Source organism: Podarcis muralis, chromosome 1, assembly GCF_964188315.1.
Source record: "Podarcis muralis chromosome 1, rPodMur119.hap1.1, whole genome shotgun sequence".
Taxonomy (NCBI): Eukaryota; Metazoa; Chordata; class Lepidosauria; order Squamata; family Lacertidae; genus Podarcis; species Podarcis muralis.
Genome location: NC_135655.1, coordinates 43,786,081 through 43,807,275, shown reverse-complemented (window position 1 = coordinate 43,807,275; position 21,195 = coordinate 43,786,081). Strand labels below are relative to the sequence as shown.

Below are 21,195 nucleotides of genomic sequence, written 5' to 3'. Positions count from 1 at the left end.
CACACACAACTCTGACCTGTCTTTCTAACCACCAGCCAGGCAAGAGGAAAATCCCACCCATTTGCCCTATGGTACACAGCAACTTTGTTGGTTATGCTAATCATGGTGTTTAAGTGGCCAGCTAAGACCACTGTATTGCAACTGTCTAAAGTGACTAGTTGCGACAGCTTGCTCTCATACCTCTATCCCCTGAGATAGTAAAGGTAAAGGGACCCCTGACCATTAGGTCCAGTCGTGACCGACTCCGGGGTTGCGGCGCTCATCTCGCTTTATTGGCCGAGGGAGCCAGAGCAGTACCTATTTATCTACTTGCACTTTGACATGCTTTTGAACTGCTAGGTTGGCAGGAGCTGGGACCAAGCAACGGGAGCTCACCCCGTCGCGGGGATTTGAACTGCCAACCTTCTGATCGGCAAGTCCTAGGCTCTGTGGTTTAACCCACAACGCCACCCGTGTCCCCCCACAGCACCACCTATGTCCCATCCCAAGAGATACAGGAACCCAATAATTAGAAGGGGCACAGGGCATGATGCAGACTGACCCAAACCTGCAACAATATATAACTGATGCACATTTCAGCTTCTTTTACTGCTTTAACAGTAGAATGTGATAAATTGGATCTGCCACAATTCTGCATTCTGGGAAGTAGGTTGAAGCTCATTTTGTTCATGGTGAAGCAGTAGCTTAACTACAAGCCCATATTGTGAGTCAGTACATCAACCTTCAAAAAGTGGGTTGACTGATAGCATGCTGCCTTACAAGCTGTGTTTATGATGCAGAAGCTCTCTTCTCCCTCCTTCATCTTCCTGCAAGCAAAACAGCAACCCAGATGAATCATTTCAGTGAAATTCCTAGCCTGACTGGCCTACAGGTCACATTCTAGCTCACACCAATGAACAGAGCAACTGATTCTTAGAGACACTTCATGTTACCTCAGGAGAAAGCTGTGTCCATACAAAAGCACTTGAAACCAAACCCAGGATAGCCCTTAATCCATTGTGAGTTTTATACATCCTTCACCACACATGAGATTCAGCTTTCAGACCATGATGGGAAATGTCAGAGAAATAGTGCTTCCCAATATTATTTCTTACAAAAATATTCATCACTCTTTCAGTCCTACTTTGATCCCCCTGCCTTCTCTCCTGCCAGTCCTGATGGGCACCAGTCACGACTGGTGTTAGGACTGCAGCCACACAGGTTGAGTTGCATTATAGTTAAAGGGCTTGGAAATAAGCCAGAATTATATGAATAGGACCTGCAAAACTGAAATCCCTATAAAATGATCAGATCCCTTGCAAACTCTTGAGGTAGCCCAATGGCATCCGTATGCAAAGGGGATTAGACTAGTTGATCTGTATGCCTCATTTACAAACATTTAGTGCCCAAAGCTGTTTGTGTGTGTTGAGCGATGGAGAACAGATATAGTGCATTGATATGGACTGCACGCCAATCTAAAGCAATTGGCATCACCTGGTGGCAGACTTTGAGAACAATGTGGACAATTTTCAGCCCTTGCAACCCTCACTCCAGCAGAGGTTTATGTTATGACGCTCACTGGGTCACCTTGGGTCAGTTATTCTCTCATCACCAATCCACTCCACATGGCTGTTGTGAGAATAAAGCAGGGAGGGGAATCAAGTCTGCTGCCCAAGGTTCATGGGAGGTAGATTGGGGTAAAGATTAGATGTTCATGGTTGTTAGTCAACTGCATCTTTCTAATGCTGCTAATGAATATATTTATAGAATCATGTCTAAATAATAAATAGCAAAACGAAGGGGCTTTCTCTTAAATTGAAAATGTAAGTCAAGTTGGCAATCACTGATTATACAAAAATAAGGGTGACTTCAGAAACTGGCTCCTTCCAGAAACTGGACACTCTTCCAGCATCACAACCACTCCAAGTTGTCTTAGAGCAGTGGTGGCCAAACTTGGCCCTCCAGCTGTTCTGGGACTACAATTCCCATCATCCCTGACCATCCCTGTTAGCTAGGGATGATGGGAGTTGTAGTCCAAAACAGCTGGAGGGCCAAGTTTGGCCACCACTGTCTTAGAGGTTCCATGCTGCAGTCATTGCCTTGTTAAGTTCTGTATAAGTGAGGCTATCAACCAGCACTTTCACTCAAACGCAAGCTCCAGGACATTCTGAGCTCTTAATAAGAAGCAAGCAGTACCCACAGTGCAAATTAAGTCATGGAAGGGTACTACACAAAAACTCCAAAAAAGATGGGAGTTGACAGTTGCCTGTCAAAGTTGTTCTACGGGAGTGTTAGCACTTCCATTACGATGGGGACTTGATTTTTTGTTTCTCCCAAAGGTATCCATTACTGATAGGACACAATTCTACCTTATTCTTGCTACCCGAAAGTTGGAAAATGCAGTCAAGGCAGAGTTCCAGTCTCCCATCAGATTCTTCCCCACCAAGACCCCACCATGGTCTTGGAAATCCACATTCTCAGGGAGTCCCATCCATGAACTGTTTAGCAAGGGAAAAGGTACAGTTCTGCCGAAGAGGGTGGTGTGTATCGTCACAACCTCCCTCTTCCAGAACTTTTACCGATTTGCAGCCACTTCACTAGGCTACAGTAGAGACAACATGTTCCCAAATGAGTCAGCGGAGTGCCTAACTGCTATTTAGCTCCTCCTCTTCCAGAACTATCTTCCCTGGTCATTAAACATTTATGTAACTCATTAATGCCTATTTCCTTTTCAGACTGTTTCCTTCCTATTCAACAGAGCAAGACTTACATTTTATAACCATTACTACAAGGAATGTGTGATGCAACTTGTACCCAATAAAACATTTTTCATATGCCTTCTTTCAGAGAAATAATGGTTCATGGCCAGCTTTTAGCTGAAGACTATTTATTTTAATATTACAGATTCTCCATTTTATAGTTACTGAGATAGGCTCTGTGATTAAATGTTTACAAAAATACCAGTTTTGGGAAAAATTCAGAAAAAGAGAGAATGTACAGTAAAAATGAAATCTGGCATTTCTTTATACTTTTTTTTAAAAAAAACATTTCAGCCTATTTACAGATGTATTAAAAGTCAAATATCCAGAAATCTTGGTCAAATGAAAATGTGCCCATTTCATTTCAGGGTTTCAGTTGTTCTCTCGATTACAAAACACTCTCTATAAAATTCATAATCTTGAAATATTATTTACAAAAATCCCCATACATAATTTTCTAGACTATATTTGAAACAAAACTCATAGAACTGTTTTAGGATGTACTTGGATTTGCCTTGGGGCCAAACACATATATGGAGGATGAGAGGAAAGAGATAATTATAAGAAAGGTATTCAGTACTTTGAAGATCCTTGATTACTTACGCAGAGTTTCCCCTCTAATTCTTCGATGCCTATTGTTAAATTATAATGCATACATACAGTCCCTCCAAACCAGCCGTTTTGTCAAAAAGTAAGATGTCTTTAGTGGTATATTTTTCTGTCAGACCCCTATCTGGATTTTTTAAATAGCTTGATACAAATAGATGGTAGCCAGAAAGGGCTGAGGGAAGAAGCAGAGAAACTGAGGAAAATGTGCTCCAATGAGAAGTGGAGTTTCTAGCATACTGGTGGTGTCAGTGCAGACAAAATGGGAAATTAGCCAACTGAACTAATTTTGATCTCTAACACAGAAGTGCTGGAATAGATTTTAACCAAGCAGGTTAGGATTACCATGCTAAGTTCCCTTCCAAATCCTAAGGCAGTGAATGAACATCATGAAGCATGCAAGAAATGAGAACTTACAAAAAGACTGAAGACTACAGAAGATACTGAATTGCTTCCTCTATTACATAGACAGAGCCTGCATCCTCATCAAGAACTTTTACTTTGTAGAATAACAAAGCAAAGCAAATGTAAAGCACATTGCTAAGGCTACATTTCAAAGTGAAGGTCTGGCATGGAGGGAGAGCATGTCTTAACCATTTCTCATTTTGTATCCTCTATCTTACCCCAAGCTGCTTTTAGCCCCATTAAGAAAAATATATTAATATCTGTATCTTTTCCTAGTGCAGGTAAAAGCATTTGGCTGCAATTTTCTGTGAAAAACTGAACCAGGCAAGAGAATAAATCCTGGTTTTCCTGTGCTGTTTTTTTTACTTTAAATTGGGAGTTTCAGTGGCTACACAGTACATCTAATCAACATCATGAGAAATAATAATGAAACTACCCATCATGTGCAAGTCCATCCCAATATACCTAACTTACACACAGATGGAGAGTGGGAGGGGCTTAATGTATAGTGCAGGACACTTTCCTGTATGAGCAAACTGGACCTTGTGTACTACTTTCAGCATGTATGCAGAAGACTGCCTATCGCCAGCTGGTTGACCCTGGAGATAGGAGCTTCAAATATGAGTAAATCACAACAGGGAGTGGGAAGCCTTAATACTTTCTGCCAGGATAGCTGGAACACAGATCTACATTGCTTTGTACAATTATTCAAGACAAGAAAAATGCAGCAATTTTCAGATTTAACAGTGATTGACCTGTTCAGAGCACTCAGATGCCATGTTAGTTCTCAAAATTTCTTATTTACAATCATTAGAAATAATCATTAACTTTTTGATATATATGAAATGTCATTATTTTATGTATTTACAAAAAAAGCCTGTGTACAAAAATATACGATCATTTTATAGTATGAAATCCTTTCACATTCACTAGGTTAAAAGCGAAGCCCCAAATTTATAGATATTAGAGGGAAAAATACATCTTGTGTCTCAAATGCTTGTATGAGGCCCTTGAGTAATATGTTAAGATATATGTATGTAAGCTATTCACAGTCCTGAATATTTTTTTCTGAAATGCTAAAAATGTTTGAAAATATCTCAAATGGATGCTTTCTGTGACTGTCAGAAAAGGGCATAATTGATCTGACTAGTCTCTTACTCTTGATTGAATGTCATCTTTTACCAATCAAGTTCAAACACCTAGCCTCATATATTACATGCACGCTGGCACATGCAACCTAAGAATCTAGATGTTGGAGATGTGTCATAATTGAAGTTCTGATTAACTATGGAAGCCTCTGAAAAATCAAACATTATTACCAAAAAGCACCTGAAGCCACAATACTATTTTGATTCTGCAGCCTCAGGTGCTAAAGTGAGTGTTTCATTACCGTCCTGACTTGGACTAGTCACTGGCTGTGCAGTTTTTATCTCTTTTGAAGCAACGGGTGCCAATGAAGGCATCACCTTAGTATTCTGTCCCTCTGATTCTAATGGAAAGTTAGCAGCTTTTAATCCAAGTGGTGCCAGTTTGGGCATAGGCCTCCATGCCAAGTCAGCTTTGCCAGCTTCCAGGTTAGTTTTCATCTGCAGAATGGGAGGTGACACACTTCTTGTCTTTGCCGCAGATTGCTCAGTTTTTCCACTTCCACAACTATTTGCCGCCGAGTGATCAGGATTTGGGTCCTTTGCTTCAGATCCTAACATGATTTTTAAAGCATCAGAATCAGAAGAAGGATCTCCCGAGTTCTTGTTACCATCAGGTAGATCATCATCATCCAAGTGAAGCAGGAGAGGAGTTATGGAATCACTGCTCTCTTGAACTATAGAAAGGTCCTTAAAGCTCCCACTCATGGCACCAAACGGAAAGGGAGAGCCTTCTGCAGTAGTTGATTGCCTGCGACTTTCCATATCTCCTAGAGTAAAGCCAGAGCTCAGAGAGTTGGGGAGTTCTGATATGTCTGAAGCATCGTCATTCAACTGCTGATTGAGAAATGCAATTTCATTCAGCAGGGAGGTGAGGGTTTCATCTGTGTCATCAGTCTCCTCTATGCCCATTAAGTCACTTGCATCCAGTGCTGGTTCATGTATTGCAGAGGCTACTTTTTGCAGCTCCATTTCTATCCCGGAGTCATTGGGTTCATTAATTTGCAGCTTTTGAAATGAAGACTCTTTTGATTTTTGTCCATCACTTCCCTTGTTCATCTGTTTTAACCTTGCCTGATTTCCGGCTAACTCTTCAGGCTTTGTTGCAAGTGGTTCTGGGGATGCCTTCAAACTAGAGACGTTTGTTATTTGTGGGAAATTCTCTTTTTGCTTAAGAGAATCATGTACTGCTCCAGTAGTGCCTCTCCCTTTTACAGAAGGAGGTTCTGCTTCTTCTGGTGACCGAAGATCAGTAGTTTTATGTGATACTACCTGCAAGGAAGACTCAGGTGTCTGGGAATCAGTATCCAAGGTTACATCAGGATTCTTATTTGCATCCAGGTTTAAATTTGTATCTTCCTCAGTAGCCAGTGATGTCACATTTACTATTCTTGGCATCATGAATGAGTCTTCACTTTCTGTAAGCCAGAACAAAGAAAGGCCTGTTAGAATACTGGAGACAGGATCTGTCCTAAACGGCTTCTCCAAATGTAAACCACTTATCACCTCAACAGATCACCTTCCTTGTTAGCCTCTGCCTGTTCCCTGAAGTTGGGGGGGGGGGGATTGCCCCAATCTGCATCACTTCACAGTTATTTATAATAAACTTCATTTGCCATTTTGTTGACTACCCATTTTGTTGACTACCCACTGCTCTAGATTATTTATGAAGTTAAAAAACACCAAAGTATTACTTGGGGAATCCCAAGATTTCCCTTCTTCATAAAAACTATCCATTTATTTCTACTCTACGCTGCCTGCTCTTTAAGCAGTTACTGATTCAGAAGAGGACCATCCTCTTTCCATAACCCTGATAACCAATACTCTTGAAGAACTCCAACAGCTGGGCGAGGCAGGACTTTCTTTTGCAGAAGTGATAAAAAACATTCTCCTTCAGCAGGAATCAGGGTGGCAAGCCACATTTGGCCTGAGGGTCACTTTCACCTTTGGCCACCTGCTGCCCTTGAATGCAAAACTCATGTATGTGCACAGTGTACACATACAGTACACACAGTGTACCCTCTTCCTCAGCTGATCAATTCACACTGTCGCCTCAAAAGAGCGGTTTGCATCCATTTCAGGGTGAGGGGCTGGGTGTGTGTCTACTTTATTTCTCTTTTTTCTTTTTACAGTCCCAATCAGTGGACTGGCATGTGGACAAAAAGTGGAGCGGGGACAACGACAAATTAGGATCCTGGACTGGGGTAAGGAAGTCCTGTAAAAAAAGGTATTTAATAATAATTTCCACTATTTTAAGCTGAGCAGATGTTAAGCTAAATGGTCTGTCATTTCACAGATTCTTCACTGAACCCATTTAAAAAGCTGTGTCACATCAGCTACTTTCTAATTCTCTGGTGCAGAGGTCAATTTTAGGGACAATCTTCTGCTGCCTGTATCATTTCTGGGGCAATTCACACTATGGAAACCTTAGGGCTACTGACAACAACTACTTATACATGCCTCATCCTCAGAGGTGCTGCATGCCAGTTGTTCACGAGGTAATCTTTATACTGCCAAATACACCCCCTACCCCAGCACTGTACATGTGAATATAATGAAGTTTTTGTTCCTGCAGCCACATTTTAAAGCAGCACAGGCCACATTTGCATGGGAACACCTGTGAGACTGGAGACATACACTATGCTATGCACTTCTTTAGCTACAGTGATTGCAGATGTTGCGAGTTCTAACACAAATCACTTGTGGGCAGTGCTGGAAAAGTCTGCACTATACATTTTTGGCAACAAAAGACTGCTGAGGTGAGACAGTAATATTTATTACATCCTGACAGGCTTATGTAGTTGTTCACATTTCTCTTGAGTAGCCAGTCATTTTTGTGATCATTCTATGCTTCTTTTAAAGGTTTTTTATGTTGCTGTACACTGCCCTGATCTTTTGAAAGAGGGTAGTATATAAATATTTTTATAAATCAATTAAATACAATAGGGAGAAAGAGGAAGCCGGTAAGTTATTGCAGTTAGAATTCATTTTTTCAGTGCCAGAAATTTAGTAAGAAACTAATGCAAGTTTACCTGAAGTGAGCTCTGGAGCTGTTTCCGAAACTGGAGTGAGTGAGTTACTGGTTACAGCAGACAAGGTAATGGGAACTGTGGAGTTCGGAAGGATACCTTTCACTTCGACTGGTACTGCTGAGCCTGGCAACTGAATCATCACAGAAGCAATACCTTATATTAAGCGAGAAACAGTGAGTTAACTTTCACACATACTATCAAGGAAAAAAATATTAAACAGAGTAGCTACACATGGTTTCAGATGAACATTTTGTTTCATCTCATCTAGTAACAGGTACCATCCACAAGATTCCTTGTACTATTTGTATATCAATATCTCCTTGATATTCCTTCAGCAAAAATCAATTATCTACTTCGCTAAGGCATAGATACAGAAATAAACATTACATTTTTAAAAATATCAATACTGGAAATTGGAAGAGACAACCTAAGAGAAATACTTTTCACTTTTTATGAAGAATGCTTGCTTTTAAAAGTTCCATTCAGAAATAGTCACGCATCCAGCTTTGATTTTTCAGTCATTTTGTGACCCTTACCTGGTTGTGCTGCCCCATTACTGCTGTCAGCCTCTGATTTGAGTTCAGTTTGCAGGAGTGTGGAAGGGAAGGCAGCAACTTGTCCTGGCACCAAGGGACTCTTGAATGCAAGCACCTGGCCATTCGCTGTCATTACTAGGCTAGCATTTGTTAATGTCATGGGTATGTCCCCTACAAGGAAGTCAAAAGAAAGATGTGTGAAGATAAGAGTGTAAAAAGTGAAGCAGCGTTATATATATCAATATTTACTTCACCAATCAACCTCATGGCATTCAAAAATGTAACCCACTGTTACCAATACAAACAAATTTAACAACACACAGCAAGTTGTAAGCAGCAAATGTGAAAACAAACTAATTCTGCAGAAAATATTAAAATAAGATGGCAGTAACAAAGTACTGTCTTACACAGGCTGAACTATATACTAGAGGTATGTGATAATTACATGTTTTCTATTGGTAAGTCTCCTTACTTTTGTTTTAATAAAAAAAAAACTTGGACTATGCATAATATAGCAGGCTACGTGAGACTTGCAGAGACAATGCTTCCAAGAATACCCTTTTGCTTAGATTCCCATTTGTGTGATATTCAACTAATCCATGTTCACTTAGCCTACCTGTGGCACAGCTTCCTTTCCTGGAAAGTATCAATGGTTTTGTATGCTTGCTGGACAAGGCTGCTGGTTTCATCTCTTTAAAGAGAGAAGAGGGGCTGTTTTCCACTGAGGGCTTAGCAGTCTCCAGAGTTTCAACCACATCCATAGGTTCTGCTTGCTGCTGCTTCTTTTGTGCTTCTACCGCTTTCTGTTTTGCATAAATGTATTCTAGCTTCTTCAAGACTACTTCCTGTGTCTTGCCTGCAGAGGAAAGGAGTAGTCAGGTTCTCCCTCATATCTAGCATACTTCCCGAAACTTAAACATGCAGTGTTTCATAGCACAAAACTTACACAACATTACTTGACATACCTAGACAACTTTACAGCTCTTGGGGTTTAATTTCCATGGAGTAAAAAACTTCAGCAACTTAGTACCTTTCATGTATTTGAAATAATAGCTCTTGGAACAATCCCAGGATCCCCATATCCCAGAGGCTCTCTTCAGGTTTTACGGCTTTCTCTTTAATGTCAACTCACCTGAAAGGGCAGATACTTTACGAATCAAGGTGTCCTGCTTGCGCATCAACAAGTTTTTCTGACCCAAGAGTTTGTCTGCTTGATCCGTTAGCCCCTGTATCTCCTCCAAGGCCTGAAAAAGGAGCAAGGACCCACTTTTAGATTCCAGTAGAATATACCTAAAAGTAAATAAAGGCAGCTTCTCTTTCTTCCTACTTATGTGGAAGAGAGATTTGTGAAAAGTTAAACAATAAAACTGCAAACTGCTTCTGCTACATTCTGAAGATACGGTAGATCTCCTGAGAGCGTTTTAGAGGAAAAAGCAGCACTCTACAAAGAAGGCAAGCCAAATACAAGGGCAAAAACAGAGTGTGAATGATAAACTGCAGTTGTTTTGCTTTTGTTTTTACCAAAGGTGCAATGAAAAATGATTGATGAGACACAAAATAGGCACTTAAGAGGTTTTCAATTGCTATTCACATGTCTTTTGAGTTTCCAGTATGTAATGCAGAGATGAAATGCTCAGTTGATCAATCCATTTGATTAATCAATTAAAACCTTTTCATAAATTAAAAATGTGTCTCTACTTAATTGGGAAGATCTTTTGAAAAGTAATAGTTAGCTTGACAAGCAATTCTTAAATATCCCTGTGCACTGCCCTCTTAGAAAAGGGACCACTCCCTTCTCTCACGCAGAGGATGGGATGCCTTTTTTAATATAGTTCCTTCCATGAGACATACAAGCATTAGAAATCCAAACAAAGCATTTTCTCTTTGGAATGACTGTTCTTGCTCAAAAATCCAATTTATGCTGATTTATACCACTAACAAATCAATTAATCAATCAATCAATCAATCAATCAATCAATCAATCAAAGATTCTTTAGTCAGGTGATTGCTGTGATAGTAAGTTGATGAGTAGTAACTGCAGAAATGTCCATCTCTTTTTCTGCCAACATGCAACTTTGTCCTGCTGCCTCCCTCCAAGCTATAAAATACCAACCTGTTTCAGGATGAAACATTTCGAAACCTTGGGGACCATCTGCAATCCTAAAGTAACCTTTAGTTTTTCAAAGAGTCTCCTCATTTCCTTACGACGGCGACGTTCATTTGCTGTGTGTGTTTCGCGGTAATTCGAAAAGGTTTCTTCCTCATTCTTTGGTTTTTTGTTTGGCAATTCAGGTTGTGGCTGAAAAGCAAAAAGACAGTTCCTCTTGAGAACTGTTCAAAACATATAGACATGCAGCCCAAACAGTGACTCGTACATGTATAACTTTAAGTCCTGGTCCAGCATTTCAACAAAACTGAACAGAACTTTTAAAAGGTGGAGCTTAAGGAGGTATCTGACTCTGGAGATGGGACATGAGTGAGCCATGAATGAACCAGAGCAAAAGCTATTGATTCTCAGTTGGATCAATGAGTGTTACCAAACCTAGGCACAACTACATGTGCAAGGAATGCCCTCAGCAGTGGTGATCACAAGTAAAGTCCAAAGTATATAACAATGGAAGAGTATGAGCAACCCACCTGAGCCAATGATTCACTAAAACTAACTATTAAAACTGGAACAGAAACACCAGCAGGCAGAAAAACCCAAAATAAAGGAAAAATCTCCAGGTGCTAGAAACAAAATACAGTGGACGCTCGGGCTGCGAATGTGATCCGTGCGGGATGCACGTTCGCAACCCACAGTGTTTGCAACCCGCGTCTGCGCACGCGCAGGTTGCAATTTGCGCTTCTGTGCTTAAGTGATTTAGCACTTCTGCGATGCCTAACCGCCGAAACCCGGAAGTAACTTCCGGGTTTCGGCGGGCCACAACCCGAAAAAACACAACCTGAAGCAGCTGTAACCTGAGGCTGTAACCTGTAACCTGTACATTTTTAAATATTGAATTTCTTGCACTTGGATTCCAACCCCCCCTTTCCCTCTCTTCTCTACTGACCCAGGGAACTGCCATGAGTGCAATGGAGAAGCACATAGAAATGCAGACTCTTCTGCAATAGCCAGCCCTTGGAACCTTCATTTTCTCGTTCTGCGTATCTCATAGCCAAGCTGGCCACCTATAGCTTGAGAGCAGAACCAGCTCTCCTGGTTCAAAGCTCTCCTGTTTTCCCCTGCTTTTCGACATTCATACTCCATCTCACTGGAAGAGAAACACTGGTAAGTCTTACTAAATATTATGGAGGTGGAGCGGGGCATGATACAAGATTTGCATATTACATACTAAACAGCGGCACATCTTGCTCCACCCTTAGAGACACTAAAAAATAAACTGGTGCATCTTTGGGACTGGCAACATGTATTACAGAGAAGAAGAAAAACAAGTAAACAGATGTGTGTCTACCTTGGGAGTCTTGGCAATCTTCTGACTAGAATGGTCATGCACAGAATTCCTGCAAGACAAAAATGGATATCATTTTGGTTGTGCGGGTTTCCAGTCTGGTTTATCTTAAGACACATGGATGCCCCTGTCCCTCAGAGGAGCAATTCTTTGTCACAAAGGACTAACTGCTTGTCCTGGGTACCTACGAAGGATCATCTTTCCCCCCCTTCAGAATGGCACCCAAAACCCTCATTCTCCATGGCAGTGTGGTGCAGCTTTAATGTCTCTGAAGGTCTCCAGGTCAACTACCTTGGCCTCAAGGAAACAATCTTCTTCCCTGAACCACCATGTCTTCTGTGGCAGTGGGGTGCTGCATGGGGACCCAAGCCTCTTCCTACAAGGAGGTCTCATTAGCGCCTAGGTCAAGTGGGATCATTACATTTTTAATGATCTAGAACTACATAATTGATGGTAAAAATATTACAATTATTATTATTTTAACTGCTTACAATTGTTTGGATAGTATGACATGGGCAGCTGTAGCTTTCAGCCGAGCAATGTTAATTTGCTCTGTGAGTTCCTCCACAGTCTCAATGTCCACATTCTCCTCTGATCCATTAGATTCACTTTCACTCTGAAACAAGATTTAAAAGACAATGATAAACTTACAGAAAATTCACAGCAAGACGTGCTAGTTCTTTTTAAAAAATAAGTACGTAAGAAAAAACTACATCTTTAAGAAGTGATGATATAATTCACAGCAATTTTTCTATGCAACAACTGAATTGGTAAAATTAAGTATTTTTAACACTAAAGCAGATATAACATTGATATAAAAACAAGTATTGAATCACTGAGGAAGTATAGAAGAATTCATAAACGTAAAAATATAAGCAAACAATAATCAGTTTAATCTAAAACTTTGTATTGTAACAACTGAAAACATGATAGTTTGTCCTTGCAGTGTTAGGCACAATCTTTTGTTACTACTCTCACGTAACTGTGGAATGCATTTACATTCTGTAGATATAACAGAAATGTTCCATATTGTAAAAGGAACAGGCAGAGAAAAGAAAACAACTTCATTTTAAATCACAAGTTTTTTTAAAATAAACCTGTTAATAAAAATTAAAAATACAAACCATACAAATCATAAGAAAATAAACAAGTTATCCTGAAGCAAAGAAAAGGTAGCAATGGGGGAAGAAGCATGCTGAATCTTGATACCAATTAAAAACCCACATATGTTCAAGGTGTAATAGAAAAATGGTGGGCGGGAAAATGGATTTAAGTCAGTAGTGTTTTTTTACAGGTACTATGTAACTTACATAGTTACACATTTTAAATACATTTTGTTTCATCATGTACATGGAAGCTCAATACTGTATATCTTATGATCTACATTCTAGATATTACCTTGAGAAGCCAGAGGTCTCATTCATTCATCAAATGATGAATGACCTACTCTTGCAGGTTAGTTCTTTTAAATTGTCAATTTGCCCAGACTTGAAACTTAAGATTAGAACCAATGTCAGTACCCAACTAACTTGTTCCACCAGCACAAGGCTTTCTGACTGTGCAACATAATTTCCCCCTTCACTCACATGTGCCCTGTGCCCTCTCTAAACCCATTCTGAAGGACTAAATGAAAACCCAGAACAATATTTTTTTTTGGGGGGGGGGGGGTTTCTTAGCGCTAGAGGATATCAAGATCAGCAACATACTAAAAGGTAAATACCGGTAATAATAATATTTTTAGAATAGCTCTTCTATTGAAACTACTCACTTTGGAAAACAACCCATTATTTTTTGTATAATTGGCCAAGAATACAGTTCTGCACTATTTAAATAGTTTCCTCCTTTATAAGGCAGTGATTTATAACCCTAAGTCCACCCCTGCCTTGTAGTTCTTCATTGTTCTTCCTTCTCACTACCTGCTCTGTCCTCATCACAGTTCTTAATGTCTTACCTTTTACTTCTTTTTACCTACTTAATGTCTGTGGCTTTCAAACTTTTACTTACCTTAAAACCAATACATACATCTGATCACAAACTAATAATCAGGAATAGTACAAAATCATAGGACGCAGGCACAAAATTTTACGACTTGTGCTTCCAATTTAAAGATGTACTCACCAGTGTTTCTACATTCACTAGATCTTCACTTTGATAGCCAGATGCTTCGTCGGCCATCTCATCTGCAGAATCATCTGTTTTTTCATCTTTTTCTGTATTATCCATGGTAATATTAATAATGGCAGGCAGCGAATCCTTTCTGTGATAGCTGGTTTTCAGTATATTCTGTTGTTTCTCACATTTAGGAAATTTCTTTACAAACTCATCAGCACCATTCTTATTTTTGTTTTCCAAAGCATCTGAAGGCCTCAATGTTTTGCTCCAACTTTTGCTAATTTGAACAAGGCCATCTTTGACAGTCAAGTTATCTTTCTGAACACCAGTATCTCTTTTATATGAAAATTCTAGTGCATTATTTACATATTTGCTTCCCAATGTGGTATTTTGGCCATTTGCACTAGTAACCTTATGCTTCCTTCTGACCTCGCCTCTATCCCTCTGTGCTGCCACAGAATGACCCTTTTCCTTCATGTTTTGCCCTAGTAGTTCCTGGTCTTCATTTTCCCGTGGACTCAGATATGATTTAGTTTTTCTCTCCAGTTTTTCTGCACAATTCGTTTGTACCTTGCACTCATCCCAAGGCTTCTGAGATGGTTCAATAATCATTTCCTCATCTGTTTCTAACTGTTTCTGTTCAACTCCTTCTGAATCAGTTGCTGTGCTTTGTGTTTGCTCAGAGTGCGCTTCTTCCTCATTTGAGTTCTTTAGTTGTGCTACTTTCTGCTTGTTTAATGCATCATGTGCAAGGACTGCAGTTTGACTGCAACTCTCAGTAACGCTCTCAGAACTACATGAAACTTCATTTGGGGTGTCTTCAGGATGTTTAACATTAGCCATCACTTTATTTCCCCCAGGCTTTATTTCCTGGCTGATGTAGGAGCGGTCCAATGATGCAATCTCAGACTCAAGGATAGGATCATCACTTGATAATTCTTTCAAGATTTCTGCATCCTTCTCGGCTTTCTCTGAGGTTATAGCATTCCTGTCACATGTGAGCTTTTCACAAGACGGCTCTAAATGGTTTTCTGGCAACTTATTTTCTTCCTGTCTGGAATCTGACATTGTGACTTCTGACCCCATAGCCTCCACCTCTTGTAAGCATCTTGTCTTTCCTTCTGGCTTAAGTGAACTCAACTCATCGTTCTGAGATGTACTATTTACCTCAACTTGTTTCAAAATGGAATTTGGAACTTTCTTCTGCCCTGGAACCTGAAGCAAGGCAAAACTGCCTGACTGAAGAGCTATTAGATGATCTGCACTATCTGGTGTGCTGCTGGTGTCGCATGTTATTTTAGAATCTGAAGTTGTCTGACTAACCCCCAAAGGAGAAATCCTCATAGTCAAAGTGCCAGCCTGTGAGACAGGAGAAATGACTGGTTCTGTCTGAGCAGCTGAAATAGGAAGTGTGGGCCCAGATCCAATGGCCTGCGACGTCTGGTCTGTAGGTGGGGCCATGGTTGAAGCAGAAGGAGCTTCAGCAGCACAGGACACGGCTGAAGCAGGAGACATGGATAACCCTGAAGGAGCTTCAGTGGCAGAGGATATGGGTGAAGCAGTAGGGAGCACAGGTAACATTAATGGGGTCTCAGTGGTAGGGGTTCTGGGTAATACAGAAGCTTCTGTGGTACTAAGGGGCATGGTCAGAGCAGGAGGGTCCTCAGCAGCAGTGGGCACAGGCAAAACGGAAGGAGTTTCAGCAGCAGGGGGAATAGGCATAATAGAAGGGGCAACAGACGACCCCAAAGGAACCCCAGCAGTAGGGGTCACAGATAACATCAAAGGGGCAGGGATGGTTTGGATTCCAGATAATATAGACGCAGCTGCAGTGGTTGCCGTCTCAGGCAAAACAGACATGGCCTTTGTTGTTGTCGTTGGAGAAACAGACAATACAGGAGGAGTTGCAGACAGAACCGAAGCAGCCAGGGTGGTTGGGATCACTGATGAAACCACAGAGGACTGACACACAGATACCTCAGGAAGCTTAGAAGGGCTTGGCAACCGGATTTCTACAACAGATCCTGTAATGAATTGAGAAATGCTATTAGTAATTCTTGCCACCTGATAACTCATTTTTGTTTGATGAAAGCAAACTGTGCAAGGATAGTTTTGAAAGGGGAAAAAACATTTGTTTTGTTTTTGGCTCACTGCTCATGGTTTCTCTCAAAACAAACCATGAGCCTGGGTTCAAACATATGACAATGCTCTTTGGGGAGGAAGGGTGGGATATAAATTTAATAAGTAATAAACTCTGACTTGTTTCCTGGCAGCGCAGCAGCCAGAAATGCATTAGCTATGAGCACCTGCACGTCTTCGATTGGGTTATACCAAAGTTTAGTTTCAACTACGGTTCAACATTATGTACAAACCAGGCTGCAGAAGTCACTGGAAGACTTCCTCTTGCCCCCTGTGGACTTGGATGCAACTAGCTACCTTGGTGGTGGGTGATGGGCCTATTATCAGAATACTCTTCTGAGGGAGGCTTGCGTGACACCTACTCTGATGCCTTCAACCCTAGTACTTAATTTTCCTAAGACTTTTATTTTATGCTGCTCTGATTTTACAATTATTGCCACTGCGATGCATATTTATATCGTATTTGAGATCTGGCCTGGAAGCATTTTATATTAAAAGGCAGCATATAAATTACAATAATTTTTTAAAACTAACTTTAGGCACTGAACAAAAATGGATGCACAATTATAGGAAACTATGCTTCCCTTCCCTCAGTATTTAACTGCCCTCTCTCTCAGAAAACAGAATAAGATCTGCAGCATTCTGTACCTGGATTACGTAACATTACGGGTGATAAACTAGGCTGGGGTCCTGCAGGTTGGAACTGGTGCAGCGGAACAAGCTGGATAATCTGCCCACTGGGGTGTCGGTAGAGATTCACACCAGCAGGATTCCTTAGAGGCTGCAAAATCATTCTCTTCCCCTGAGCAACTTGCGTGGTTTGTTGAGGTCGCAATGTAGGAGAACTCTGAGGTACTGGAATCAAAAGCAGCTGTGGTCCCATGCGTTTCTCTGCTCCAGGAGACAATCCTGGAGGGCTTGTAGTACCTGCTATATTAGGAAATAACACTCTTCTTAACAAAGTCCCATTTATACAGCAAGATTTACAGAGCATTTTTAAAAAACAACAACAAAGAAGAATCTATGTGACCAAAGTTCCATCAGTTCCTACATTCTGCTTCCAGCAGGTATCAGACAGATCATTATGGGGAACTTGCAAGAATAATATGAAAGCAACAGCTTCTGCTGTTTGTTCTAGCAACTAGCATTTAATTCCCCAACTGGAAGCAACTTCCCAAGAGCAAAAGTGGGCTTGAAAGAATACAAACCCATTTCAAACAGTTCTTACCAATTTCCCCCAGGACATTTCTACACACACACACACACACACACACACACACACACGTTCATGCCAATACACTAAAGTCCTTTTTCTTCTAAACCAGATATTCTCATACTTTCTACCCACAAGGAAGTCTTTTTGCATCAACTTTGCTGTGCATAAGTTATTTGGCGGACAAGTACTGAACCACTGCACACAGCAAAGGAGAGATATGAAGATTCTGGAGGAGGAGGGGAACAAAAACAAGGAAAAGTTTGGAAAAGAAACTGCCATCATCTCCCCCCCTTGGAGGTCCTTTTATTATTATTTTTTGCAGCTGAAAAATTTGAAATTTTGATCAACACTGAGAAAACTCATGCAAAGTATTTTCTCATTTGAAAAGAGTGAAATGCATTTTAAGGCAAGGCTTTATTCACTCAAAAAGTCTGCCAAGCACTTCTGTCTCTCATAACAGACAGACTAAGTGACAGGTGTGTGGACCAGCAAGAACTGGCCCATCAGTAAGGGCACCTTACCTGCTTTTTGATTCGATAAAGGACTTTTGTTAATTCCTGAGAGTCCAGGAGCAATACAGCTAACTGGCGAAGTTGGTGTGGGCACCGAGTTCACAGATGCAGTTGTGGTTAAGATTGTAGATAGAGATGCTGCAGAAACAGGAATACCAACGGTTGATGGGCCTATTCCAGGCAAAGCTACAGTCGCAACTGGCGTAGCAATTCCAGGTGATTTTGCTATTTTAACAGGAGCCCTAGTAGCTGTGGCTGACACAGTTCTGTTTTCAGGTTTTCCAACAGCATTTGCTTTGGCGGTGCCAGAAGAGCAGGGAGCTTTGTTACAGGGTGCAGGGCTAGCAGTAGTTCCAGCAAGTGATGACACAGTAATAGCAGGAGGAGTAACTGTAGTTGCCCCAGGGGAGAGTGGCATAGATTTGATATTAAATTTCTGTGGTCCCGTCAGAGGTTGGCTTATTCTAGTTCCAGGGACCTTCTGGTGTAGTGCCCCAACGGCGCTTATAACCAACTGAGACGCCACATTGTGTAGTAAAGGCCGAGCAGCTGAAAAGAAAGGTTTTCAAAGTCAAAACTATTAGCAGTTTTCATCTTTCCATTCCGCAAACTATAGCAGCACTCAACCTAGTTTTATGCTAAGGCCTCACTTTTCCAATTAACGCTTACTGGTTACACTGCCTCATTTTCAACATATTGCACCTAATGATGTGTATAATGTTGCTGCATGTGGCAAAAAAAAAGTCTCAAAGCAGCTTGATGAAGGATATTACAGTATATAAATAAATATGAACACTATACTCTCACATTCCATGCTTTTTATGCTTTACAATTCAGACAATTTATAACACAGAAAATAAGGTTTCAAGTTACCTATCTGCTTCTGTGTTGAGGCATGAGCATTTGGTGATGTTACAGTGGAAGTGGATGTAGTGTTACTGGGAAATGGTGTTTTGGAAATTTCTGTTGTGGGCACTTCAGCTGACTGTGGCTCAGAAGAAGCAAGCTTAGCATCGGACTCTGCCTTGGAGATTGCAGTACTGAGTGTTGATAGGTCAAGCATTGTTGGTCGCAGCCTGCCTGTGATATAAGCAGCAAGTCGATTGGCTGGATGCAGTGCTCCCATCTGTCCTAGAAGCAGTTTGGCTTGAGGGTATTTTTTACCATTAACCTGCAATAAAAAGAGAAATATACAAACACTTGCTAACCCTGTCTTTTTTTCTTTTCTTTTTAACAATGCCTGGGATCCAAAGCACTAATTAGGCTCACACAAGGAGCTCTAGCCCAGTTCAGTTCCTTATTCCTCCACCCTCATTTAGATAGTTGACTGCCAATGCCACGATATGTTTGAAATTTCATTCTGTCTTAAAAGGTCACCCAGTAAGTTTAATGGCTGATGAAGATTTAAACTTGGGTTTTCCCAGTCCTGGTCCAACACTCAGTCTAGCCATTACACAGACTCAGAATACAAATTCTATTTACATGTACAAGCAAAGACAACCTAATTTTACGCAAGTTTGCAATCTGTTCAACAGAGCTTACTCCCAATAAAGTAGGAACAGGATTGTAGCCTTGGTCTCCAAAACCCTGAAGTGCTAGATTTCCAGAGAGAGTGGGCTAAAAGGTTCCCAGCTGACCACTCCTCTATCCAGCAGATCAGGAGGATCCAGTGTAATTTGACTTATCACATACCACAGGGTATTTATTTTATACTGAGGGGGACTACTGGCCAATGCCAATGAGTGTTATCTAACCAAGTCATACTCAGATTACATCCACTAAAATCAATGGGCTTACATAATTTAAGTCCATTGATCTGAATGGGTTTACTCTGCATATGACTAACAGTGGTTATCACCCGGTATCACTGGAGATAATAATTGGTTTAATTCAGACAGTGGTTTGCACATAATGCTAAGCCAAACCATGGCTAAGTGAGAAAGCACTGAGCATATGGGTACTCACAGGAAACATTGTGGTTGCTTTCATCCACCTCTGGTACTGCTATTCAGAGCTATGTCACGGTTTAAATTAGCATTATGTCTGAACCTGGGCTTATAGGTTGCCTCCCAGAGATAAACTATGAGCAGTAAGGCAAAGAGGAAACTATGTCTACAGCTTGTAGTTTATCTGGAACTAAATGAACCTCAAGCCTCAGTTCAGACTTAGTGCCAAGTCAAGCGATGGCTTAGCTCTGGGTACCGGGGCAGCAGCAGGCTTCACGAGGAGCAACACTGGGCTGCCAGAGACTGGGGCAGGAAAGAATTTGTCAGAGGATCCTGTGCAATTCCATGGCATATCTCAGTTTCACCCTCTCCAACATCCTACAACCGGAACTGAAATATTTTCAAACCTGTGCTTATCTCAAACATGGACCCAACCTTTTACTGCACACTGGGGATATGCCAGAATGACAAGATACTCTGGACAGCTGGCCTTGGGGTTCTGTTGCGGCCTTCTGGCCAGGGAGTCAGGGCATTGGGGCTTAGAGCCTCCTCTTTCTCCTCTAGTTATAAGATTGGGAGACTGCCCTCCTGGCCCCACAGGAAAGGCCTATGCCCTGCTAGCTGTATTTCTCCACTCAATGAGCAAAAGATACGCAAGAAAAAAAACTGGCTGGTGTCCTAAAAATAACACATTAAAAAATCATCAAAGCATAAGAAACGCAACCCACCTGAATCAAAGATGAGGAATTCAAATCAGATTTGCATGTGTAAGCAATCAGCTTTCCAGCAGGAGAAAGCCCAGCATAAAAAGGTAATCCTTTCTTCCTCCTCTCCCGTAACATGCCAGCTGTTAAGAATGTGATTTTTTCTGTCTTTTTGCATGGTGACAATCTATTATCAGAAGCCTCCAAAACAGAAATAGGAGCCTTTTCACCCTTGTTTTGACTGGATAGCATGGAGATTTTCACCCGGGAGGAATAGACAGGAGTGTTCTTCTCATCCCACGATTTGGTTTCAGATTCTAGATCAATAACAAAATTTCCTACTTTAAGGGACTTGGGCATCTTACTCTTGACATGCTGTGACAGGATGTTCAAGATCTCATTGCGATCTTCCTCCCAGTTGCAATCAGAAACAATCTCAATTAGTTTGGTTGTTCCACCTCGTGTAGTATGATGTACATATGAAGTTGATGGATCCCCAGCACTACAGGAAAACCACCAGGTTTTATCTGGAAAACAATGGAAACAGGTTTCTGTAGTGTTGCAGCAGCAGAGGAAACCAAGCAAATTAAAGACTTGGGCAACATTTCCTAATTAACAATGCCTGATTAGTCCCCATGTCTAAGAAGTGGGC

The 21,195-nt window shown here is 41.0% G+C and overlaps 1 protein-coding gene across 7 annotated transcripts in view; it reads right to left on the bottom strand.

Annotated features, from left to right (window-relative positions):
• Window positions 1-2,849: 2,849 nt before the first annotated feature.
• LOC114594136 (MAX gene-associated protein-like) overlaps window positions 2,850-21,195 on the bottom strand; it is a 43,430-nt gene continuing 25,084 nt past the window's right edge. For 5 of the 7 annotated variants that reach the window (XM_028723424.2, XM_028723397.2, XM_028723406.2 and 2 more), the window contains 13 exons: window positions 20,568-21,070; window positions 18,767-19,064; window positions 17,903-18,442; window positions 16,814-17,095; window positions 14,033-16,050; window positions 12,406-12,530; window positions 11,918-11,966; window positions 10,576-10,761; window positions 9,595-9,706; window positions 9,079-9,318; window positions 8,463-8,633; window positions 7,927-8,079; window positions 2,850-6,312 (listed from right to left, as the gene is read on the bottom strand). In XM_028723424.2, coding sequence (XP_028579257.2) covers window positions 5,093-6,312; window positions 7,927-8,079; window positions 8,463-8,633; window positions 9,079-9,318; window positions 9,595-9,706; window positions 10,576-10,761; window positions 11,918-11,966; window positions 12,406-12,530; window positions 14,033-16,050; window positions 16,814-17,095; window positions 17,903-18,442; window positions 18,767-19,064; window positions 20,568-21,070 — 5,897 coding nt within the window. In that variant the 3' untranslated portion in view covers window positions 2,850-5,092. The remainder of the gene's footprint in view (window positions 6,313-7,926; window positions 8,080-8,462; window positions 8,634-9,078; window positions 9,319-9,594; window positions 9,707-10,575; window positions 10,762-11,917; window positions 11,967-12,405; window positions 12,531-14,032; window positions 16,051-16,813; window positions 17,096-17,902; window positions 18,443-18,766; window positions 19,065-20,567; window positions 21,071-21,195) is intronic. The other 2 variants (XM_028723435.2, XM_028723443.2) reach the window with 2 other exon arrangements.